The following is a 26647-nucleotide window of genomic DNA, read 5'->3' on the forward strand; positions in this document are numbered from 1 at the left end:
CATTGCTAATTCATTGTCCAGGTGGGCTGTACCAGTTATACTCTCAACAATGAAGTACCTTATTTTATTTGTATTTTTCGAAGGAAAATTTATATTATTTTTATGTACAAAAACTCAACAGTGTATATTTAATCCAGTATAGTGGAAAGTTCTTTAGCCTTTGCCTTTTCCAGCTTGGCAGTGCAAGCCACAGATTTTGGACCCAGGACATTGCCTCCCCAGTGACAGCGGATCTCATCATAATGTCATTGTAATTGGTCCTGATAGCTTCCACCAGCTTAGCCAGAACTCCTTCATTTTCTAGTTAACCTGTGTGAGGGCAGTGGTGGTGCAGGTTTTCCTGTGGTCTAGTTGTCCCAGTCTGGCTTTTTCCTTGATAATGCCATAGGGAACCCCCATCTTAGGACACTGGGCAGGCAAAATAACAGCCAGCTTGATGTGGTCCACCTCATGTGCAATCACTACCAGCTGAGCCTTCTTGTTCTCCACTAGGTGATGACAGTATTAACCCCTGCTCAAAGGACAGGTGGTTTCTTAGTGGGGACATCCTCCTTGCCGACAGCTTTCTTCTCAGCCTGAGCCAACAGTCTCTCCTTCTCTTGCTTTGTCTTTGGTCTGTACTTGTGGGCCAGCTTAAGCAGTTGAGTACCATCAAAGGCCTGGGTGAACTGGTTAATCGCAGGAAGCACTTTCAGCCTTTTATAGAGGATAGCCCTTTGCCATTGCAGCCAGATGTAGCACAGCCATTTGACAAAGTGTGTGAGGTCCCTTTTGGGCTGGATGTCCAGTCCAGTGCCAATTCTTAGACCTTTTCCCAAACAGAATTTACCCCCTTCTTGGCCTCCTTCTTCACAACAGCAGGGGTTGGGGCCGCCTCCTTGACTTTGGCTTTCTTTCTTTTGGGCATTCTGGGTGGCTGGAAGAGAGAAAAAGAGCAGGGAATTGTGGGTAATGTGTATGCTGCCATGGAGATCACCGAGGTACCTTATTTACAACTAAACATTTCATATGTGCATGTGAATACCTCATAGGTAGCTTACCATGATACTGAAAGTCAATTTATTATATTACATATAGCTCCCCCCTCATCTGTTTATTAAATAACTCATACCTCCACCCTCCACTAATTAAGTGATACCACTATTTGCACCGTTGGTCAAACTAGAAATCTAGGTTTTTTTCATGACCTTTCCTTCTCCCATACATTTAATCAGTCACCAATCCTGTTTATTTTACCTCCTAAATATTTTGAATTCATCCTCATATCTGAATCCTCAGTGCCACTGTTAGTAGTCATTTCTCATTTGGACTACTGTGGTAACCTTCAGTCTCCTTTCAATACTCTTGTTCCCTTGTTTGGGTATTTTTTTTTTTTTTGGTAGCTGGCCTGTTTGGTGATCCAAATCCTTGGCTTTGATGTTATAACACTGCCCTCTAACTGAGCTAACCGGCCCGCCCCTCTTGTTCTCTTCTTATCTCCCACCCTCTGCCTCCCGTTGCATTCACCATATTCTTACTAGATTGAGCTTTTCAAAGTATGAATGGCATTCTGTATTCTCAGTATGATCCAATATCCTTCAAAGCCCCATATGATTTGGTCCTTGTCTGTTTTCCAGCATTATCTCAGGCCATTTTTCCTCCCATGTCTCTAAGCTTGGCTATCCTTGGTTTCTTTTGGCCTCTCTTTGTTTGAGGAACTTTTATTCATCTTTCAGGTCTCAGTTTAAATATCTCAGGGATGTCTTCCCTTAGTCTCCCAGAGTAGTGGCTATTACGGTTTTAAGTAGGATGGCCAAGGAAGGTCTCACTAAGAAGGTGACATTTGAACAAAGATGTGAAGGAGGTGAGGTGGGAACAAGCCATTTGGATATCTGGAGGAAGAGAATTCCAGGCAGTAGGAAACTGCGTATTGGAGGAACTGCAAAGAGGCTTGAATCATATAATGGGAAGGAGAGGGAAGGAAGAGAAGTAGGGGATGAAGTCAAAGAAGTAAAAGAATGGTGGGAGCAGATTGTGTAGGACCTGGGAGGCTATGGTAAGGGCTGTGGTAAAGATTGTAAACCATCAAGTTTTTGAGCAGAGGAATAAATTGATCTGATTTACTTTTTAAAAGATCACCCTAAGTACTGTATTGAAAATGCGTTGTAAAGGGGCAAGAGTGGAAGTAAGGAGATCATTATAGGCTTATTGCTATATCAGTAATATGTAATGGTGGCACAGACCAGGGTGGTGGTGGAGATGATGAAAAGGTCAATCTGAAGGTAGATTTGGTGATTAGATTGGATGTATGAGGTATTAGAGAAGCAGAAGAGTCGGGGCTGGCCCGGTGGCGCACTGCTACAGTGCGCCGCTTGGGAGTGTGGCGGCGCTCCCGCCGAGGGTTCGGATCCCACATACAGACTGGCTGCTCACTGGCTGAGCGAGGTGCGGGCGCAACGCCGAGGGTTGCGATCCCGTTGCCGGTCCCAGTCCGGTACGGGCGCGACACTGAGGGTTGCGATCCGTTGCCGGTCACGAAAAAAGACAAAAAGGAAAAAAAAAAAGAAGCAGAAGAGTCAAAGCTGACTCCAGAGTTTTGAGCCTGAACAATTGACCATAGTAATTTAGTGAGCTAGAGAAGTCCAGGAGAGGAGCAGATTAGTTTGGAACCCCCTGCCAGCCAGCTGCCAAAAAAAAAAAGTGCTTATTAGACCTTATCCAAATGAAGTTGTTCAGTAGGCAGTTGGACATACAAATCCAGGATTCAGGTCTGGGCTAGAGATAGAAATTTGGAAGTTGTCAGCATACAGTTAGTATTTAAAGCTATGAAACTGGATGAAGTCACCAAAGAATAACAAGGAACAGAAAATGTATGCAAACGCTGAGCATGCTGGTGTTAAGAGGTTGGGAGAAAAGGAGGCACCAGCAAAGAAGACCAAGAAGGAGCAGCCAGTAAAGCAGAAGGGAAACAAGGAAAAATCTTGGGAGCCAAATGAAAAAAAAAATTTTTAAGGAGGAATGAGTGATCCGTTCTAATGTTGCTGATAGAACAGTTGAGATGACTGAGATTTGATTATTTCATTTAATGATAATTCCCTTGACGAGAACAGGTTTAGTAAATTGAATTTGATTGGTGGATATAGTCCTAGCACATGCCCTTTTCTTAGGAATTTCAACTCCATGGTTCAGGTGAACCTACAAGACTGTCTATTAAATAATCATTTAACAAATATTTATTGATTATTTATGATTCTTTTCTCTGTCTTGCACATTATGGATTAAAAAATTGTGTTTTGAACTCAAGATGAATGTACAATTATATTAGTTAAAGGACTTACATATAATAGTAGGATATATGTATATGGCCTTTGAAATGCCTGTTATATGAAGTAGAAACTTTTTTTTTTTTGCAGCTGGCTGGTAGGGGGATCCAAACCCTTGACCTTGGTGTTATAACACCACACTCTAACCAACTGAGCTAACCAGCCAGCCTGAAGTGGAAACATCTGAATAAACAAATTATTTTGTCATATTTTTTCTTTTGTATTTGGAGGCTTTTAAACTTAATTTTTATAGAGAAACTGAAAATCAGCCAAAGCTGGTGATTCTGAGATCTCTTTAAGTAGTTAATACCTAATGGTGATTCTTGAAAACAAGAAACACAGGAGTTGAAAATATAAAAAAGTTTTAAATTCTCTAATGAAAATATATATTGTTCTTCTTTATTAGAAATTCATTGAATTTGAAGACTCTCAAGAGCAGGAAAAAAAGGACTTACAGACCCGAGTGGAATCTTTAGAATCTCAAACAAGGCAACTTGAACTCAAAGCAAAAAACTATGCTGACCAGAGTAAGTAAAAATACTTCTCATAAGTACCTGTTAAAGAGCGAACTCTAATTGTACAATGACTCATCCTGACATTTGACTAGGATTTCAAATACATGCTTAGAATTGTTATTTCAGACAAAAGAATAAGACCTAGGAGCTAGGGTTAGCTCTTTTTTGTTCACATTTTAACATGGTGCCCATGTATGCAGAACTGACTAAATCAAAGATACCTGCAAGACTCACTTCTTATATTTAGCTCTCAGTCTTTGTTTGTAGTTAACGTTATGCTATATCCATTATGCAGATGTGTATGTGTAGATCATTTCTTCTAATTTTAATAAAGTACACAAAGTTCCATTGTTTATTGCTTTGAAATTTTAAAATGTAAGAGAAACTCTAGCTTTGAAGTATGTATAAAAAATTACTGAATTGTCTCCTTTGTTCCTTTCTAATGGAAAAATGAGGGCATTTAAGGAATAGAACTTGGGCCGGCCTGGTGGCGCACTGCTACAGTGCGCCGCTTGGGAGTGCGGTGGCGCTCCCGCTGAGGGTTCGGATCCCACATACAGACCGGGTCCCGCTCACTGGCTGAGCGAGGCGCAGGAGCAACACCGAGGGTTGCGATCCCGTTGCCGGTCCTGGTCCGGTCCGGGCGCGACACTGAGGGTTGCGATCCGTTGCCGGACACGAAAAAAGGGAAAAAAAGGAATAGAACTTTATTTTTCAGAATCATTTCATTTTTAATATAATTTCTATATTCTAGATTTTTAAAATAATTATTGTGTCAGACCTCAAAGGTGATTTTTCCCTTTTTGGCAAATGAAAACAGCTACTAAATCCAAATTAGAAAAAGAAATGGTGAGAAACTTCATGGCTTATTTTTGTGTCTGGTACAGGTAGGCAGAAAGCTCTCCGCTTTTATCTCCCAGCATTGAAAACTTTCAGAATCCTAGGGACCAATAGATGGCCATGCAGATAGTCTTTCCATATCACCCATTAAGCTACATAGTGAAACCTGCTATTAAGGTAGTGCCATTCATGATGTATAATCTTCACCACCAGGCTTGAAGTGTGTGTGAAGACTGACTTGATTGCTCACTTGAGAACTCTGGAAGGGTCTACTAGACCTAAATCAAAATCACTGGGAATCTAGAGTTCAAGCATTCTAGAATTCAAGGAGACCTCACATGGCTATTAAGCAGATGTCATGGTAGAAAGCCAATGGATGTTTGGTAACAGAGGCCAACTTGAGTGAGACAAAATGAGCCACGTGTCACATCTTTGTAGTTTTAGGCTTATAGATACCTGGAGTTGTGTACCCTTTCTTTGTTAACGTTGAATATGTCAAGTGATTTCTGAGATTCTATCATAGAAATTTGAGGACTTAGAGAGCTGTATGATGGACTTCACAGTGCATACACTAACAAATATATTGTTGGAGTCACATTACTGTGAGTCCCATTCATTTGTAGAAACAGTCTTGTGGCAGTTTCAGGCTTTTGGTACATTTCAAGAGTTGAAATGCATTCTGTTCAAAGAAGAAGAAAATTTAACTATTGGAGATAATATTTTAATCCTAACTTGATTATGCTTTCATGACAGGGATTACATAGTATTTTAGAACCAAACACTAAAGGCACAGTTGACAGAACCAGCCTAACTTTCATTGTCTTACATATTAGATTTTCTTCTTGATTTCTGAAGAGTGCCAAGTTTTCAGTAGGAAAATTTTTTTTTGACTTGGAAAGGAATTCCTTGTCTAATTTTTTTCCTCATTTTTTTCCTTCAGTTTTTTTCATTTTAAAATTCTTTATTCTTACTTGCCTATAATCCTTTTATTATACATTAAATAATCTGCTTCTATGATAAGGGAGATATTAGAGGAAGAATTACCTTATACTTGAAATTGCATTTTTGATATCAAAGTGCCTGAAAATGTTGCTGTCTCAGTTGAAAGAAATACTGCTTCTCTTTTCACAAAAATAACTGAATGGAATGAATTACTAATTCTTTCACATACACGTTAGCCCTTTTATTACTAAAATGAAAAAATCTGTTTCCTGTTCCTTTCTAGTAAGTGTAAACAAAATATAGTCCTTTCCTAATTTAAAGAAGTGGTTAATTTAGGAGAATATTTGAGTATCTCAGAATTTGTCTTTTTTAGCATCCCAGATTTGTCCAGTCCAGTGAGTCGTACCCAAATTTTGGGAATTGTCATATTCTGCAGTTTCCCATCCTCTCATTTCCTCTCTCCAGAAGTATTGATTATTGTGTTTTCCATTTTAATTCAAAGACATTTCTTAAAAATTAGGTTTTACTGAAAAATAATTGATAATACTCTAGGGAAGGGAGAAGAAAATTCTTTACCAAGTATGTCCAATATGAATCAAACCCCCTTATTTTTATTTTTATTTACTTATTTTTTTTTTAAGAGATGACCGGTAAGGGGATCTTAACCCTTGGTGTTGTCAGCACCATGCTCACCCAGTGAGCCAACTGGCCATTCCTATATGGGATCCGAACCTGTGGCCTTGGTGTTACCAGCACTACATTCTCCCGAGTGAGCCACAGGCTGGCCCAAACCCCCTTATTTTTAAAAAAGGTGATGGTAGAGGGTAATTTTTAAGTATCATCAGTGCCCTATACTATTGGAAAACGAGGACTGGGAATAAGTGCTTTTTAAAAGATGAAAATAAATTTAAGTAAAGTATGTCAGATTACATTAACTCATTTTTGTATAATAGAACACATTATCTGGGCTTTCTAATCTTCTTAATTCTACTATTAATTATTTTTTAAAAAGAAAATATTGTAATTTTTGTTAAAGTAACTGTAACCCAAAATATCTCATTTAAATTATGTATTTATTTGGGGCCACTGAAATTACTATTGGTGGTGCCTATAGAGGAGGGGTGGATGCAGTTTTTTTCTGTTCAGTACCATTGAATGTTGTATGATAACTGTACTTTGTCTAATTTCCATTTTTATATTTGTAAAATGTCTTAGAATCTTTCATTTTAAAAGACTAATATGTCAGCTCTGATTGATGTGTTTTAGGACACATATCCCTTTAAAAAAGTAGCCACAATAAAAATCTAAATTCTGCTCCGAAGACTACTTCCTATGTTAAAAGAGGAAATTTTGGTTGTACTTAGTTGGTATTTGAGAAGCAAGAAAAAGTAAATAATAGGAATTGAATTAAAGAACACACTTTATGGCTTTTGATAGTATGGGATCTACCAGGTTGTGGTATGATTTAACGTTGAGAAGTTCAGTCTATACAAAATTTTGTTAAAATTTGTAAAAATTTTGTTAAAATTTTGTGGTCATGTTTGATTTTGGAGATTTCTGGTTTCTCTCTTTTCAAAATATGAACTAACATAAGAAATGTTTTTGTTTTTTCCAACATGAATAAAGCATTTTTTTTTAATGCTGTGTATTATTCCTTATCTGGGAATAACAATATACTTCTTGGTGATTAACATCTTGTGAGCCTTAAGGAAGAATCTGAAATATATATGGTATGGAATGAGGAAGTTTTGAGTTGAGAAGGGACTGTTTGGTGCTTTTCAACTATGTAAGGAGTCTCTAGTCAACTTTGCTCTTCATAGTGCAGCAGTAATGGGTTCTTTGTCAGAAAATACATTTTATGTTCATTGTTTGTCTTACGTTGAGTATTTCTATCTTGTAGGTCAAATACTCTCTTAAATGAGTCAAGTAAGTACAGACATTTTAATATAGTTAAAAATATTAAACTACTGAAGTATGTAGCATATTCCATAGGTATGGTTGTTGTACAGAAGAATACAATATGGTCCTTGTGGTCAAAGAAATCAGTTTCATGGGGGAAGAGGGGAATTTACGTGCATGGTCTTCTAGTCTTTTTTCCATATGTATCATGTTTTTATATAACTACAGTTAGACAATATATATAATTTTGTATCTTTTCCTTAATATTATCATAAGTATTTTTGTTGTATAATCTTTAGTTATTATTTTTTAAATGTCTGCATACATCCACTATCCAGAAGCTATGCTATTAACAATTCTTGTTTTTCCTGAGGAACTATGCTTTCTTCTTTAATGAGAATTATTTAATGGCTACTTTGGTTTTTACCTTGGCTACTCAGAAACTCAGAATAAACTTTGAAGTGCAACCGCAACAACTGGTTTGGACCTTACCTGGTTAGCATATTTAAACTTAAACTGTTTTTTTCCTTAATCCAATTTTTATATATACGATGAATATATTATGATGTGTTCTTGTAAGCTATCACAAATCCTTTGTCAAATGAAGGAATGAATCAGGGTAAAAATAAATTAAATCAATTTAAAAAACAAAACCCTAAACCTTTCCTTGTTGGTTGGACATTTTTTCTAGAGTAGTGAGTCATATTATAGTAAATATTTTTTTACACAGGTTTTCCCCTCTTTTGATAATTTTCTTAGAATATATTTAAGGAAGTAGGTCAAGGAATATGAACATTTTAGTGGTTCTTGATATATAATAGTGTTTTGCCATTTCTAATGTGAACAGAATTGGAGAAGTAAAGATTAGTGACAAATTCCAATTTTGTTTATTGTAGTTTATGAATTTGAACCATTATTTTTTGTTTGTTTGTTTGTTTTTTTTGTCTTTTTTTTTTTTTTTTCGTGACCGGCAACGGATTGCAACCCTCAGTGTCGCGCCCGTACCGGACCGGGACCGGCAACGGGATTGCAACCCTTGGCGTTGCGCCCACACCTCGCTCAGCCAGTGAGCGGGAACCGGTCTGTATGTGGGATCCGAACCCTCGGCGGGAGCGCCGCCGCACTTCCCAAGCGGCGCACTGTAGCAGTGCGCCATGGGGCCGGCCCCGGAATTTGAACCATTATTTATAACTTATTAGCACCTAGAGCTATTCAATTCTCTGTTAGGAAAATTCTGTTGCCATCAAGCTCCTTGAGTTCATAATAGATTACTTTTCCCTTAGGTATAGAGCCATTGCCTTTTGTGGAGAAGATGGAATGATTTAGATGGCATTGATTTTAAGCTACTTAAAGACTCTGTTGATTCTGCCCTTCCTTCCTTTGAACGAAAATCCATTTTTTAAAATTAGATGGAAAAACGTTGACAACTGAAGACATATGTGTTAGAGCCTTGTACTCTGACCTTTCTACCCTTTCCGTCCCCATATAACATTCATTAGCTTTTTTAATTTCAAGATCAAGTAGTATCACAATCATAATCTAGTAAAATAACTTTAAGCCTTCACCTTGAGACATTATTGTTAGAAGGAAAACACTTCTTATTTCTTGGTCCTAAGAATAAGCACTCCTCTAGATGGAAAGAATGGGGAAGTAATATAATTATTAATATATTTTTTATTTTAAAGGAGTAAATATCTTAAAACAGAGCTTCAAAGCACAGTCTGTCTGTTAATGATATGATTGATAAATTGAGAATTTTCACAACACAGAAGAAAAATAAACCGCTTTAAAGTTACCAAGTATAGTTTCATACCAAAGTCAATATTTGAGAGGGTATAAATATTTTCTGTCACTGTTTTCCAAACCATTTAAAAAAATACCTTCAGGCTGATAAAAGTCCCTTCTCTGTACTTTGCAATTGGCAATGAATGTTAATATTCTGGAAAAGTTGAATAATACATTGTAATATGTTGCTTTTCCATTTTAGTTTTATCTTGTCAGTAGATAGTCCCTTCTATGTAATTTTTAGGATGATAAAAGTAGATTTCTGATGATTTGTATTTTTGTTGAAAGCATATTTTATAAACAGTTTCAGATTTTTATCTCCTGATTTAAAAAAAAAAGATTTGAAAAAGTTAATTATTTAGAGAGTTACTTTTAGTCCATTTAACTTGAATCTAATTCTTTGCAATATTAAGAATATATGTATACTTAATAAACATTATTTAGGGTGTTTCTTTTCTTAGAGCCTGTATATGGGAGGAAAAGCAGAAAATTAAGTACAAAATAATTTATGCAAACACTAATATTTTATTATATCTGCTTCATTAGGTAATACTGTGTGGTCTTCAGCTCTGTTTTGTTTATATGTATTTGGGCTTTTTCATTTTTGTAGTCTAGTATTGTCTGTTGAGAACTTTAAAGTAGTTTATAATTAATATCTAGAACTAAAGGTATCAGAGAAAATTATGAGTAAGGGTTAATGGATTTTGGATGATTTAGCTTATAGAACAGGAAGAAAATGAATGATTTGATTTCTCTTTCAAATGTATAAAGGGATGGATAAGGAAGATAGCAAGCTGTTTTTCTGTAATTTTGTAAGATTAAATTAAAGGAAATGAATTTGTTGGTTTTGGTTGGTCCTGAGGAAGTATTTCTTGACTTAGGTGAAATGAGGGTGAAACACAGGAACATGTACTGATGTAAAACATGGACTCTCTCTACATAGAGACTAGGTAGAAAAATAGTCAACTTTCTGTTGTGGATGGCTTAGGTAGCTTCTCGAAGGTAGTGACTATGTCAGATTGCTAGGGTTGCTAGAAGTCCCTACTGCTGGGATTCTTTGAAGTTTTCCTAGTCTGTGTTAAGGATATGATTATTCGTTCATGAGAGCTTTAAAATATTTATAATTTCACATGGGTATCATGGATTAATAACAATATCTGTCTGAAAATCTTTTGAAGTTTAGAGACAAGGTGGACTTAAGTTGGCAGAGGAGAGGTTTTTATTATTATTTTGATGTGGTTGTCTGAGATTTGTTTGCTTTTAAGTCAGCATTTGATTCTTGCTTACCTGTTAGGACCTTTTTGGTACTAAATTGCTCAAGGAGAAGTTTCTAAAGGCCAGTGTCAATCTTCTGAGGCCCAGTAACAGTTGGATTATCTGCCTTCCGTGAGTAAGAACTGATGAATCCTTTTGAGAAGGCAAATAATGAGTTGGATACGGCATTCTAGCAGGTCTGTTTCTCTTTCTTCCCCCCATAGGCCTATCAGCAGTCTGATGGGGCAGAAGACAACAGAGATGGAAGGTGTTCCAAACTTGGCAAAGGCCATCAATCTAAGGAGGTAAGCTCTGATTTTGAGCCGGCAGAGCAGGTGGCTCTTCCTGCCTTAATCATATCCTCTTGCTCTTTGGAAAGATGGATGGAAAGAGCATTCAAAACGAGGCTGAAGTATTTCCATTAGCTTTTATAAGGGGGAAATTCTTGATTAGCCTATTGAGTGATCTTTTTTCTTGCCCCTTTCCCCATTTTTTCTTTTTAGATGCCATGATTTGATATTTTTTTCCTTCTCAAAAAATTAGCAGTTAAAAAAATGGCAGATTAGTTTTTGTTGTTTTGGCATAGGTAGGATGAATAGAATCTTGTTTATTTCTAGTCAGTCTTGGGTTGTAGCTAGTTTTGATGAGTAAAATGATAAGATTTTAGGATTTTTCCTGAGATCGTTTTGAAGTTTGGGTTTACATGGGAACAATTTAACAAGAAATGATCTTTTAATACACTTTAGATGTAATGTAACAATATAGGCAAAGGTTAACTTTGTGGTACTTGAGGCTCTCATGGATGTCTGCAGTCCTTGCCCAGATTGGCTTTTCTTTCCTTTTTTCTCCTTCCCTTCTCCTTCTGTTCTACTTCCCTTTTCTCTTCCTTTTAACTGATTCTTTAGTGGCATTCAGGACTTCCCAGAGACGGCTCTTCATGTGTTAAAAGGTACTTCTCAAAAATATTTAACTATACCATTTCATGTGACTTAGGCCTTGAGTAATCTGAGTTCATTGGAGATATTGTTATACTGAGTTACTGTAACTCAGAAAAGAGTGAGAGGTTCTGAATTTGTATTACGATCTTGGTGTTCTATATGATTTCAACTGGTGTATGTATAAATAGGTACTTCAGAAAGTTCACTGAAAAATAGAATTAAAAGATATGAATGTTTCCGTGAACTTTTTGAAGACTCTCATGTATAATCCATATTCTTTGTATTATATGATCAATCATATGCTCTTTATATTATATAATTTGTATTATATGTACCTAAAAAGATAATCTAATATTTAGAATTACAGTACAGGTAAAGAAAACATGAAATACAGAAAGTCATAAACAGTTTCTGCCCAGGTACTTGCTGTAGTGTTAAGGAGGAGAGAATAATTGCAAAATAACATTCAGAAAATCATCCAGAATAACAAAGACAAACTGTTCTCAAAGTATAGTGGGATGACATACTTTTGATGATTTAGAATGCCTTTTAAGAGGACTTCAATGCGTGTTTATAAGCTGATACAGGTGAAGCTAACTAGTTGCTGTAGCAAACAAGCCACGGAAATTATATATAATGACTCAAATGTTATATATTATTTCTTGCTCATGTAAAGTTTAAAAAGTGGATATTTCCAGTAAATCAGTGGCATCTGTGGAAGGCACTTTCCAGCTTACAGCTTCCAAGCTTGTCATACTTACCTGCATTAAGTTGAAGGAAGGAGAAAGGAAATGGAAGATTGTGTGTAGAAGGTTTTTATTGGGCCAGTCCTTGGAGAGGTGCACATCACTTTTATCTCTATGTCACTGGCTATAACTCAGTCAGAAGTTAACTTCAGGTGCTGGGATATATAGTCTAGCTATGTGAAAAACAGGAAACTGCTTTGGTTAATATCTGACCAGTCTTTGCCTCCATTGAACAGCCTTGGTAGGTGGTACATGATACTGCTCAAGTATTGAGGGAAAGGAGTGAATGCACCTAAGGTTGAGCAACCATCTGCCTATTCTTTCTACTGTAAATTACCTGAGGAAGAGGAGGACATTTTAATAAAAATATAACACTTATGATTTGCACTTATATAATCTGATTTTTAAAATAACTTCAAGTGCTGGCCAGTTAGCTCAGTTGGGTAGAGCACTGCTTATAACCCCAAGGTCACAGGTTCACATCCCCGTCCTGGCCAGCTGCAAAACAAACAAGCAACAGAAAAAAAACTCATTAAAATAACTTCAGGGTTCCTCTGGCTTGATTTTATCATCACTTTAAAACTCCTCACTACATATTTATTAATTTATTCAACATTTACTAAATGTTGAGGTTTTCTTTTTTGTTTCCTTATCATTTGACTTTTCTTTAAAAAATACATTATTATTAAATTAAGATGTAATTTCCGGATCCTTTTGTTAAGGGATAGATTTTGAATGACCCTTTAAAAAATTGAGGTCTAATTCACATTCTGTAAAATCCACCACTTTAGACTGTACAATTCAGTGGTTTTTAGTTTATTCACAAGGTTGTGAACTATCTAATTCCAGAACATTTCTATCACCCTAAAAAGAAACCCCATGCCTGTTAGCTCTCACTCCTCTTTTTCTGCTTCCCCCTGGTTCCTGACACCACTAATCTACTTTCTGTCTGGATGGATTTGTATATTCTGGACACTTCGTATAAATAGAATCATACAATATATGCTCTTTTGTGACTGGCTTCTTTGACTTAACATAAGCTTCATTAATGTTGTAACACATATTAATACTTCATTCCCTTTGAGAACCAAATAGTGTTCCATTATATGGATATACCACATTTTGTCACATACCTCCTCCCGCCTTTTAATTGCCTATATATTTGTTTCAGAGCTAGAAACAACCTAACTTAGCTGTCTGAAAACCTGTAGTGTGTAGTGTTACAGAGTTGAATATAATGAACAAACACTTTGGGAAGATAATCTTTGGGTTTCTCCTTGTTATGCTGACTTATTTAGTTCCTGGCATGAATGGGGAAGTAAATAACTTAATGTTTGAACCATCTACTACTAGCAGTAGGCACTATATTATTAGTCTTGTTTTGATTTATATATTTAGTTATCAATGACACTTCTCAATATAACTATGGAAAATGACAAACCTGTTTAATGGGATAAAGAAATAAATTAGGGCTTCAAGTTAGTAGACTGAGGTGGAGTGGAGTGGAAAGGAAGATAGAATTGGATAATACTTACGCTAGAGGAGCTGATTATCATTTCTACCGATTTAAATACTATTTATTTATTTGGTAGTCAAATTTAACAGCAAGGGGTTGTATACCAAGTTAGTAATGCTAATGTTAGTTAATGTTAGTGACACTTATAACCTGCTACTGTCAGACAAGCTTAAATCCAATTTAGGTAGACATTTTAACCATGAGATAATTTATCTGCTTTTTTTTAGATGATGCAAAATTCAATATTTTGCTTATTATTGAATAGTATAACAAGCAAAATATATTTATATTAAATGCTGAAATAGAGCTTGGTTTAAGTATATACTTGTAATTTGTTTTGAATCAAAAACAGTGAAAAGATGGACATCAGCTGTCAGCATACAAGTTTCCAATATGCAACAATACTAGTTTAAAAAATCTTAAAATACCACATTTTGCGGATTTAGAAAATTAACTTAAGTGCTTAGAAGAGATGATGGGTTTTTTGTTTTTTTCTTTTTGGTGGCTGGCAGGTGCTGAGATGGTGAGTGTGTAAAGGCTTGTAATTTTAGACTTTTAGCTGTTATGAAAATAACAGATAGGGATAAATTGGTAATCCATCCAATGGAATATTATTCAGCTATAAAGAAATGAACTATAAAGCAAGCCATGAAAAGATATGGAGTGACCGCAAATGCATATTACTAAGTGAAAGAAGCCAATGTGAAAAGACTGATTCCAACTGTATGACATTCTGGAAAAGGCAAAACTATGGAGACAGTAAAAAGATCAGTGATTTCCAGGGGTTGAGGTAGAGAGGGAGGGGTGAATAGGTAGAGCACAGAGGATTTTAAGGCAGTGAACTTATTTTGTGTGATATGGCAATGATGGATACATGTCATTTACATTTGTCAAAACTCATAGAATGTACAACACGAAGAGTGAACCCTAATGTAAATGATGTACTTAGGGCGATAGTGATGTGTCATTGTAGGTTCATTGATTGTAACAAATGTACCACTCTTGATTCAGGATTTTTGGTAGTGGGGGAAGTTGTGGTCTCTGCTGTGACCTAAAACTGCTCTAAAAATAGAGTCTATTTTTAAAAAGCAACAGATAGAGTAAAGGGACAAGTCATGTGTAACCCCATTGTGTTAGTCTATTTTGTGTTGCTTATAACAAAATACTTGGAACTGGGTGATTTATAAAGAAAAACAACATTTATTGCTTACAGTTTCTGAGGCTGGGAAGTCCAAAGTCCATCTGATGGTCGCAACAGTGACCCAGGGGTCTCACATTGCAAGATGGTGGAAGCAGAGAGAGCAGAGAGAGAGACTCCCCTTCTTTTAAAGCCCTTAGAGCCACACCCATCATCAACATTTTTAATCTATTCATTACTGCACATCCTACAACCCAATCACCTCTTCAAGGTCCCACCTTACAATTACCATAATAGGAGTTCCCACCCTGTTAACAGTCACAGTGGGGGCTAAGTTTCTAATACATAATACTTGGGGGATATAATTCAAGCTTCATTGAGTTTGGGGGGAACATAATTCAATCCAGTAGACCTATGTAGTTTGCATATGCTGTGAAATAATACAGATACAGATCATTTATATGAGATTAGTAAATAGAATCATTTCAACTTTTAAAAGAGGTGGTTAGAGAATGGGTGATAGTTTATCAAGTGTTATTTTTAAGGCAAAAGTAAGAATATGATGTCAAATGGGAAATAAGTTAAGCAGAAAGTAAGTCCTAATGGGTTAGAAAGCTATGACTGGAAGCTGAAGGAATTAAAATAGGGATAATCCAAAATGCTTAAGGAGAACAAAATGATTAATAGAACTTTAAGGAATTTTTGTAGATGAACCTAAGCCAATCTGAACAATGGTCATGTTCATTTAGATAAATAGTGGAAATCTTGAAAAATTAATGGTATGTTGGGATTTTATATCTTCTCCACAATCTTGCTATTAAGTGGTACATTACAACAAAGCTATGCAAATCAACACTGATTAGCAAGCAGGTGTAAAGTTAGTCAGGACCTGTTTCTATAAGCTATAAGCTCAGCTCTCTGACCAAGTCACTTGACAGACACTTTGAAAACTTCTCTCTGAGATTTACTTAATGATATTTAGTTGGCTAGGACTGCCATAACAAAATACCACAGACTGGCTGGCTTAAATAACAGCAAAATTTGTTTCACAGTATGGAGGCTGGAAGTCCGAGAGGCCCTTCTCCTAGACAGCAAATGGCTGTCTTCTCTCTGTTTCTAACATGGCTTTTTGTCTTCATGGAATGAGAGATCTCTCTAGTGTCTCTTCATCTTATAAGGACACCATTCCAATTAGATTAGGGCCACACCCTTATGAGCTTATTTAACCTTCATTACCTCTTTGAGGGCCCTATCCCCCAATACAGTCACTTTGGGAGTTACGGCTCTAAAATATGAAGTTGGGGCTGGGAGGCACAACTTAGTTCATAACAGATGGGTCAAGAGATAAGAGTTTTCTAGCGGGGAGGAGAGCAAAGGGTGGTATGACTTACACATCAGATCCAGAAGAATCTTGTGGACCATTGTAAGGACTTTTTTTTTTTTGAAATGAGATGGGAAGCTGTTGAAGGTTTTTAAGCAGTCAGTCACTATCTGATCCTACCCATGATACTAATTTGAGAATACAGGAAAACAGTAGCTAAGCAGAGACACTAGTCAGGAGACAATTGTAATAATCCAAGCAAGAGATGATGTCTTGGACCAAGGTGGATTTATGGAGGTGGTAAAAAGTGGTCAGATTCTAGATTTATTTTGAAAGTAGAATGGACAGAATTTGCTGATAGTTTGGATAAGCAGTGTGAAGGAAAGAGAAAAGCAAAAGGGTGGCTGCAAGATTTTTGCCTGAGTAAGAAAACTAGGGCTGGCTTGTTAAGCTCACTTGGTTAGAGCACAGTGTTATAACATCAAGGTCAAGGGTTCAGATCCCCTTACCAGCCAGCTGGCAAAAAGTATTGGAAAGAGTAGCTTTGGGGGAAGATAGTTGCATTTCGGCTTTGTAAACATGTTAGTGGTGTCACATTTACATTGTTTTATGTTTTTTATTTTCAGCAATATATTCAGTATCCTTCCATTCAGTTCTAGGTACCATTTCATGTCAGTACATATAGATATACTGTATTTCTTTTAACAGATATTTTTTTTTTCGTTAAATTTTTATTTTGTCAATATACACTGTATATGATTATTATGGCCCATCACCGACACCTCCCTCCCTCCTCCCTCTCTCCCCTACCCCCAAGAATGTCCTTTCCATTTGCTTGTTGTAACAACTTCTTAAAAGTATAGTTGTTATATCTTCTTCCCCACCCCCCCCGGGGTTTTTTTGTGTGTGTATGTGGGTGAATTAATTTGTTTGTTTGTTTTTTTTAGCTCCCACCAATGAGTGAGAACATGTGGAATTTCTTTTTCTCTGCCTGACTCGTTTCACTCAATATTATTCTTAACAGATATTTTTAATTATTGTGTTTTATTTGAAAAATACATGTGTGCCAGGCATTGTTCTATGTCCTTTACAAATATTAACTCACTTAAGAGTATATTATCAGAGTTGGTATTAGGATTATTATTCCTCATTTACAAACAAGACCCCAAGGGGTTGGTTTACCCAAGTTGCATCACAAGAGAGTAGTAAAGCCACTGCATTATATTGTATCATATAACTGTTATAATTCACTTAACCAACCCCCCACCATAAGAAATTTGGTGGTGGCTCCAACTTGGTGGTGATTATATGTTGCATAGGGCATATTATATCTTTGGACATTGGTGTGTGTCTGTAGGACAAATGAGAGCAGTAATACTGCATCAAAGGATATACTTGTACATCTTGCTTATTTAATAGATGTCACCAATATGACCTTCGAAAAAGTAATTCTAGTTTATCCTTCCATGGCGCCCGTTTTTTTCCTTCTTTTTATAATTCTCCAATTTGGTAATGTTTCTGCTCATCTCCCTGTGAATTCTAAAGCAGCACAACATGTTTGTAATGGTTCCAAATAGCCTGTTTAAATCCTGTGCTTCATGTTAAACTCATAACAGTTGTTGGAGAACATAACAAATAATGAAATTCAAGCCACGGAATGTGCCTGTGTGAATGGGTACTACGCATTGTGTTTGAACTGAGGTGGGGTGAGGCTGTACAAATATCAATTTATCAGGTCACTAACTCCTCCCCAAAGGTAACCACTATGCTGATTTCTAACCATTAGGTTAGTTTTGTATGTCTTTGAACTTTGTACTCTTTTGTTTCTGCTTCTTTCTCTCAACATCATGTTTGTGAGATTCATGTTTGTGTGGCAATAATTTATTCTCGTTGTACTAGTATAGTATTCCAATAAATGAATATACACTCTGCTGTTGATGTATAGTGGATTGTAAACAGGTTTGGATGATTAAGGATAGTGCTTCTTTGAACATTGTTTTAAATGCCTTCAGGTGGACACATATATATACTTCCTAGCAATGAGATTGTTTTGCCATAGGGTTGGCAAACATTCAACTTCATTAAATCTTGCCAAATGGTCTTTAAATTGGGCGTACCAATTAATACTTCCACCAGCAGTATATGAAAGTTCCAGCTGTTTTACATCCTTACCAGCACTTGGTGTGTTGTGTTTTTCATTTTAGCCATTCTGATGGGTATGTAGTGGTGTTGCATTTGGGTTTTAATGTGCATCTCCCTGATGATTAATAGAGTTGGGTATGTACGTTGCTTGGCAGTTCGATGCCTTGTGTCAGAGTATCTGTGACTGGGTTATTTCCCTGAGAATAGAGGAGTACTTCCACAGCTCTTCCCACCCGCCCACCCAAGTGAAATCTTAAAGAAAACACCAAAATATATAAAACAAATTAAAAGGGATATTTCTTGAGAGGCGGTGTAGCGTGGTAATTAAGAACACAGATTCTAGAGGCAGATTGCTCCATTAGGAATCCTTGTCTTGCCAGTTTGCTACCTGTGTGACTTTGGGCAAGTTTGCCTCAGTTTTTTCATGTCTAAAATGAATGTATGAGGGTGCTTCAGAAAGTTCATGGAAAGATTCGTATTATCTTTTAATTCTATTTTTCCATGAACTTTTTGAAGTACCCTTGTAACAATAGTACTTTCATCACAACATTAATATCAGGCTCAAATAAGTTTATATACAGTTCTTAGGATAGTACGTGGTACATAATAAGCAGTGTATAATGTTAGCTGCTATTAGTGGTGGTTATGGTGATATAAGATTATTTTATGAATTCACATCAAGTTAGCTGATGAGAATAATGAGGCTCTACAGTTGAACAGAAATTTGAAATTAAGGGCTATGGGTGATAGTCGGATTTTATTTTAGCCTCAGCACCCAATTTTTTGTTTTGGTTGCATGTTATCAAGAAAATATTGATTCACAAAGATGAGCAATTGAAAACATATATGGTTTGGTAGTCTCAGTATTCCATTAAGCTTTTAGATAAGTATGACAAGAAGTAGTAGAAAATGTTTATTTTAAAATTGTTGTTAAATATCTATAGTTTTCTTGGATTTCTTGTTTTTAAATAAAAATAGAAGAAGCACCAAAAATCATGATGATTTCGACATCTGTTGTGTTATCACAACACATCTGCATTGCAGGTTTATTTGTTATCACTTTCAGTCACAGGATAAGATGAACAGCAGATGTTCTCCACCCTTGCCTGACATGATAAACTGTGTTCCCTGGGTCCTGTAGGGTGTGTTTACTCACTGGTACAAATTTAATGAGCCAACAACATATAGGCTTGAATTAGAAACTAATAAAACAAAAAGCTACAGTTTTCCTGTTAATGACATGTTTTCAAGATATTCAAACAAATTGTGGGAGGTAAAGGTACACAAACCAAAATACTTTTACTGGGCAGTACAAGTTATGCTTTGTTTGGTGTCTGATGTATTAACACTAGGAGTATAAAACAGTCGTGTATGTGCTGTTGCAGTATTAGTTCATGATGGTTACTTCTACAGCTATTTGCCACAGTCCAAGGCTGTGGATTACAAACAGCCTTGCATGTTTGCAGCTAGCGGCCCTTATACCAAGAGAACATTTCCAGCTATTCTAAGGCTTTCAAACATGCTTAAATTAGTATCTTGACAAGCTCCTCTACCACCAGCTTTATTTCTCTCCACCAAACTGTCTCCCACTGCTCTGTAGCCGGTAAGGATGCCTCTAGGCTGACCATCTCCCCTTTGCCTCACGACTAGCACGGTTTTGTGTTCCCTTCACAATGTCTGCATTGCTCTATTACCATCTCTCTGAGTCCTGTCATTTCTTTGTAGTCCTGGGTGGACTCCACCTCCTCTTTGAGTCATTCCTGTTTGCTGTCAATCATTCTTTCCTGTGTAATCCTGTTCTGACATTTTGTATCTCAAGGTCTGACACTTTTTAAAAAAATATCGTAAGGTTGTACTCTTTGAGCACTACCACAAATCAGTGCCACTCACAAAATCCATCAGCAGAGGGAGCTAAATAAAAGAAGATGAGTCCCTGAAACTGAGAAGACCTGAAGCAGCAAAAGTACTTATAAACAGTGACACTTTCACAAACTGCCAGTACTGAAAGAGATTGAATAGTGATAAACATCAATGATTTGGGCCCTAATTCCAGGTTAAAACTTGTGTGAAGTGATTTGTAAGAAGTGTTTTTGAAAGAGATAATTCATTCCATATCATGTTAAAAACCTATATAAGGGGGATGACCTGGTAAACATATGCTTAGAGAACCAAGGTGATGTTTAGGGTTGTTTTTGTTTGTTTTTTCTCCTGTTTCCTCCCCTCTGAAAGTTTTAATTATTAAGGATGATGAAATGAGGTCACTGCTTTGTGAAGAATTTCATGTAGAGCACTGAGTCCTAAAGTTGCTAAGGATTATGGATAACCCATTCCAAGTTTTAAAGATGGACTTTTTCACATAAATTTCTTATGTTTTGTTTTGATTAAGTGTATGTATCTTAATTTCAGTTAGCAGACTTGAAGAAAGAGAAGCAGAACTGAAGAAGGAATATAATGCATTACATCAAAGACACACTGAGGTGGGTTTCTGGGTTGTTCTTACCATGCTAATATTGAGACTAATTAACCTTAGAAAGTATGTCTTAATTTTTCTTTGAAAATCAGTTATAATAATTCTTCAGGATTATTTCCGGAAAACATTAAATTTCATGTGGTATTTATCTTCATTACCAAACATCAACTTTTCTTGTTTTTTAAGCTGGAATTCATGTGGTGAATTAGTATGCCACAGAATAATTTAATTATTTAAGACAATTCCAAAACTTGTCTTCTTGTCTGGCTAAGCAAAAACCTATGTGCACATAGTAAAAACTTTACATGATGCTAAGATGAGAGAATCGATTTGTTTTGTTACCAGTTTGGAAATGATGGATTAGGTAAGGATCTCTACATTTATAATCCAGTATTAAGGACTTCTTTGCATTAAGCTCAAAACAAATAACTTAAACACAAACTATGTATTAAATCCAAATGACTTTAAAACAGGTTTTCTGCATGAATTTTCATTATTTTAAATGAATAATTTCAGCACATAATTTCTTCAAAGCAAATTAGAAAATGTACTTGGATAGTTTTTTTAACCTTCTATTTATTATTCTCCACCAGCCTTTCATATGTTGTATTTGTTTCTATTTCCTTAATGTGAAAATTGTTTTTGTGTATCATGGTCAGTCTGAGGTTCATATACCCAAATAAACAGAATTTTCGTAGATTCATGTAATATTCATTACATGAAAAAATAATTCCTCTCTCTTTCCCTTTTTAGTCCTCTCTCTCCCATGATACAAATGGTCCCTGTCTTTAGCTCCCATTTTTCTTTCACTAGTTTTGTGTGATCTCTTATCTTGCCTCTCGTACAGACCTATGTTGTTGCTTTTAAGGAACATAAAACCCCCACCACACTCAGATTCATTTGCTTTGGAATACACCGTTAACTCTTTTCTTGGGGATGGGTTAGAATTTCTTCCTGTTAGTCCTGACAGATAAGGTTTGATTATTACTATCTTGGCTTAGTAGCCACACCCGAAGCATGAAGTGTCACAGAATGGATATCCAGTGGTAGAGGGAAAAGATTAACCATGAAGGGCTGGAACCACCAAGGGTGCTAAGAAGACAGGAGCAGGTTATACAACAGCTTTTTCAGTCTGTAAAAAATATCCACATTTTAGTAAGATGAAATTTGGTGAATATTAAGGCTTTAAAAAACGATTGTTGAAAGCCTATTGTTGATGCTCTTTACACCATTTATTTCAATGCCTGAACAATGCCCTGTGTATAGTGCTTATCAATGCTGAAAATTATATTTTGGGAGAATATATTTATATGTCATAAGCAATTGATAGTGATGAACAGTGAATAATGCTTTTGTTTTTTCAGTGAGGTTTTAACCTTTGTAATAATTAAGGATTATTAAATTATGGCGTTAAATTGAAGTATGTACAAAATGTATGCATTCTTGAAAAATCAATTGTAAAGTGAAATTTCATATTTTTCCCATATATTTATTTAATAAAAGCAAAGATATGTTCCTACAGAAAACAACTGACATTAACTCCAAATGAAAAGATATAATAATTTTTTTTGTCTATTTTTATTCCTTTAGGGAAGGACAGTCCAGGAAGAGAAAAAGATCTCAGGAAAATCTTAATTACCAAGTCAGAGAGCTGGGCCTGTCCAGTAACCAAGGCAGATTTCCCATGTAGCACGACAGCTCTTTTCATAGCATCCCCTTCCTCAGTCACAGGCAGCTTCTATCCTCTGCTTGATAGGCTCCCTCCCCCTCTTTTTTTTTTAGCCTCAAGGCAGGTTTATGTAACACTGATATGGCTGCTTCGAAATGTAGGTCTGTTCTCTAGCCCACAATTTTCTGTGTTTATATATCTGTTTTAGAGATGCCACTCAGTTAGAAATTATAAATAGCTATCTAACCCTAAAAAACTAAGTGCCCTTTAGAGGTAAGCTCTGGAAACCTTCAGGGAAAGGAAGTAGGAGGGTTTTAACCTTAACCTTTTTACTATTACTTCCAAAGAAGGTAACATCTTTTACAGGCACAAAATAGTTGTTTAAATAGAACTTTTATCAAACACACTGCTGCTTAAGGGAAACCTACTCTGGCTCTTTTTTTAATGTGAATAACTCTAATCAAATCCAGAATTTTGTACATATTACTGAATTTGCTTAACAGAAGACATTTTAAAGAGGGCACTGAGGAAATATAAAGGTCAAGTAATTATGAAGCACTTTGGCCACATGTGTACAACCTCTTACACTAATCACCAAAAATGTGAACCCTTTGCAATCCTGGGAGGGTCTCACATCATGGAGGGTTCAAATGCATTCTGATTTCATCCTCTGACCACCCCTATCATCCATCCCATTTTACAGATTGAAGTTTAGAAAATAAAGACTGTGAGGTGATTTTTCCCAAATCCCATGCTAGTTAGTGACTAGATTTTAAGCCAGGTCTGTCTGATTCTATTGCCTGAACATTCATTAACACTTTTAGGTCTCATGTGCACTAGACATTTTTCTGTGTTTCTTTGCTATGGCATCTCAACTACTTTTATATTAGTGGCTTTGCAGATATAGGTGTGTGATTTGGGGGCTCCATATGGAAAGATTCAAAGCCAACATGATTAAAGGGATCCATGCCACTTGTCTTCAGAACTTCACCATGCCTTGCTTTTCGGATTTAGCAAATGTTGACTGGCAGTCAGCCTGTGCTGTGAAGATATCTTGTGGGAGGGGAGTTGGGGCCTTTCCCAAACCCGGATTTTCTAAACAGTGTGCTGGGGATCCTTCTTGATGCCTCCAAGTGTTTGTTGCTGAATTGACTTCTGAATATGAGTGAATTAATATGCATACCTAAGAAAATTGAGAATTGCAGTTCTGAGACCAGGAGGGATGGGACTGATGGACCCAATAGTAATTATCTATAGCATGCCCTATTTTATTCTTTTACCTCCCTTTTCTATCTGGCTACACTGGTCCTGCCCTCCACTCACTTTTTTTTTTTTTTTTTAACCAGCACTGTGAAGCCCTATTAATAAAATTAAATTTTTTTAATTGTCCATTTTAACAATTTTATTTACTTATTTATTTGATGGCTGGCTGGTATGGGGACCCAAATCCATGACCCCGGTGTTACAAGGCTGTGTTCTAAACAACTGAGCTAACTAGCCAACCCCTAAAATTTAAATTTTTATGTACAATTTATTTTTTCTACTTTTGTCCATGTATAGAATATAATGCATATTATTTTATTACAGATGTCAAGAAATGCTTTAGGGTGTGGGTTTCTCTTGTGGGTGTGAGGAAGAAAGGACAATGAACTCATTGCCTGCTGAGAGAATTAACTAAAAGGGCAGATACAGCAGGAGTCCTATAATTCTCAGATGATTGAATCAGACCATCCTGAATTCTGGCCTCAAAGCTAATGACAGAGAACAGTTAATCATTAACTAGCTGATCAATTTGGGCAAGTTATTTCAATCCTTGTAAGCTGGAGTTTATAAAATCACGATTTTGTGAGAATTAAATGAAAAAATGACTGTAAATGCACTGGCTGACATGTAGTTGATGCTCAATAAATGACAGCTGCCATTCTGTTGTAATTTTTCTCCCATTAAGCGCTGCTATAGCTGGGTTAGAACCAATTTCATTATATGGACCATTTTGGAATGTCAGGATACTATATCTGTAGTTACTTGAGATCAGTCATATGAAGGAGGTTTAGAATTAAATTTAATAATTTAAGACAATAGAGAATCAATCTATAGAATAGGCTCTTTTGGGGAGAAATGATTCTATCTTTGCATTTTGTCTCTAATTCTTTTTCCATACTGAGTAAATGGATTATTATTAAAGCAATCTGAGGGAAATTTCTGTTTTCTTCATCTGAATGTTTGAAGAAACTTAAATTCTTCCATTTGAACAAATCAATTCCATATGATTACTATCCAGTATATAAGAATTCTACTTAGGCTTTCTGAAACCTTTTGAAAATTTGAATTGACATCTAATAGGCCCACCAATCACTTTGTTACATTAGTCTCGGTTTAATTTTTTTTCTGAAAGTTCTTCCTGGTACAAGAAGAAAATAGCTTCTTATTTCTGACTTGCTAACACAAAGACAAAAGCTGTATTTCTGCAAGATTGTTCTTAAATGGTGGTAAAGAGAAAAATCTGTAAATTTAAAATAAAAAGTATGTTAATTTAAAATTTTTAAAAATGCTTTCATGGGCCGGCCTGGTGGCGCACTGGAGAGTGCGCCGCTTGGGAGCGTGGCGGCGCTCCCGCCGAGGGTTCGGATCCCATGTGGAGACTGGTTCTCGCTCACTGGCTGAGCGTGGTGCGGGCGCAACACCGAGGGTTGCGATCCCATTACCGGTCAGTAAAAAAAGACAAAAAGGGAAAAAAAAAAATGCTTTCACATATCATATCCATGTGATTCTATGTTCATTTTTCTTTTTCTTTTCTTTTCTTTTTTTTTTTTTATTTTTTAGGAAAATCTCTTCCCTTAATCTATGTTCATTTTTTCTTTGCTGATAACATTTTTTTTTTTTTTTGTCTTTTTTCGTGACTGGCAACGGAAAGCAACCCTCAGTGTCGCGCCCGTACCGGACCGGGACCGGCAATGGGATCGCAACCCTCGGTGTTGCCCCCGCTCCTCGCTCAGCCAGTGAGCGGCTGGTCTGCATGTGGGATCTGAACCCTCGGTGGGAACGCCGCCGCGCTTCCCAAGCAGCGCACTGTAGCAGTGCACCACCGGGCCGGCCCCTGCTGATAACATTTTTTGTTTGGCATAGTCTTAATTGGGTAACAGTCTCATTAATTTTTTCATTATATTTGGCTTGGTAGAATTACATGTTTATTTTCATGCATTAGAGTTCAGCTTTTGGTTTGACTAAGTAACACCTTAAAATTAACTTATATTTCTTAATTTTTGTACATGCAAGTAAAATTTTCACAGTAGAAGCATCGTTTTTGGAAGTAAATTTAAAACGTGTTTAAAATCTTATTTCATTTAATAGTTATTTAATACACCACAGTACATATTTTGTTAAGTTGAGATTGAAATCCTAAAAATAATACAGCTAAAGTTTAGTAACTCTTTTTCTTTCTTTTTATTTTTTTAAAAAGATGACTGGTAAGGGGATCTTAACCCTTGACTTGGTGTTGTCAGCACCATGCTCTCTGAAGTGAGTGAACTGGCCATCCCTCTGTAGGGATCCGAACCGATGGCCTTGGTGTTATCAGCACCACACTCTCCCAAGTGAGCCACGGGCCGGCCCAACTTTAGTAACTTTCAAAGCTATTCCATTCTGCAATGTTAAGAATTCAGTTAATATTCTCAAAAAGTACATCTTTTCTTGCATCTTAATATTTACACCCTTTAAAATACTAACATACTATTTCTTTTTTTTTTCCTTTTTGTCTTTTTTCGTGTCTGGCAACGGATTGCAACCCTCCGTGTTGCACCCGCACCTCGCTCAGCCAGTGAGCGGGAACCGGTCTGTATGTGGGATCCGAACCCTCGGTGGGAGCGCCAGTGCGCTCCCAAGCGGCGCACTGTAGCAGTGCGCCACCGGGCCGGCCCCTATTTCTTGTTTTTTAACATTAATTTTTTTCTTGGGCTGGCTGGTTAAGTCAGTTGGTTAGAGTGTGGTGCTGATAACACCAAGGTCTAGGTTCGAACCCTGTATGGGCCAGCCACAAAAAAAAGAAAAAAAAAAGAAAGAAAGATTTCTTCTTACTCATATCATGTTAGTATAGGCTTTCTGACTTTATGATTGAAATTTGTTGCCATTTTACTTTTCTTAATTCCAGATTTAAGATTCTTAAAAGTGAAA

At 36.4% G+C, this 26647-nt stretch overlaps 1 protein-coding gene and 1 pseudogene across 2 annotated transcripts in view; one reads left to right on the forward strand and one right to left on the reverse strand.

Annotated features, from left to right (window-relative positions):
- The window catches only part of SPAG9 (sperm associated antigen 9), a 119675-nt gene that overhangs the window by 20195 nt on the left and 72833 nt on the right, over positions 1-26647 (forward strand). For both annotated transcript variants that reach the window (XM_008568297.1, XM_008568298.1), the window contains exons 2-3: positions 3709-3829; positions 20745-20815. In XM_008568297.1, the coding sequence (XP_008566519.1) occupies positions 3709-3829; positions 20745-20815 (192 nt within the window). The remainder of the gene's footprint in view (positions 1-3708; positions 3830-20744; positions 20816-26647) is intronic.
- On the reverse strand, positions 129-907 carry LOC103586942 (annotated as a pseudogene).

The sequence above is a fragment of the Galeopterus variegatus genome, unplaced genomic scaffold (assembly GCF_000696425.1).
Source record: "Galeopterus variegatus unplaced genomic scaffold, G_variegatus-3.0.2 Scaffold395, whole genome shotgun sequence".
NCBI lineage: Eukaryota > Metazoa > Chordata > Mammalia > Dermoptera > Cynocephalidae > Galeopterus > Galeopterus variegatus.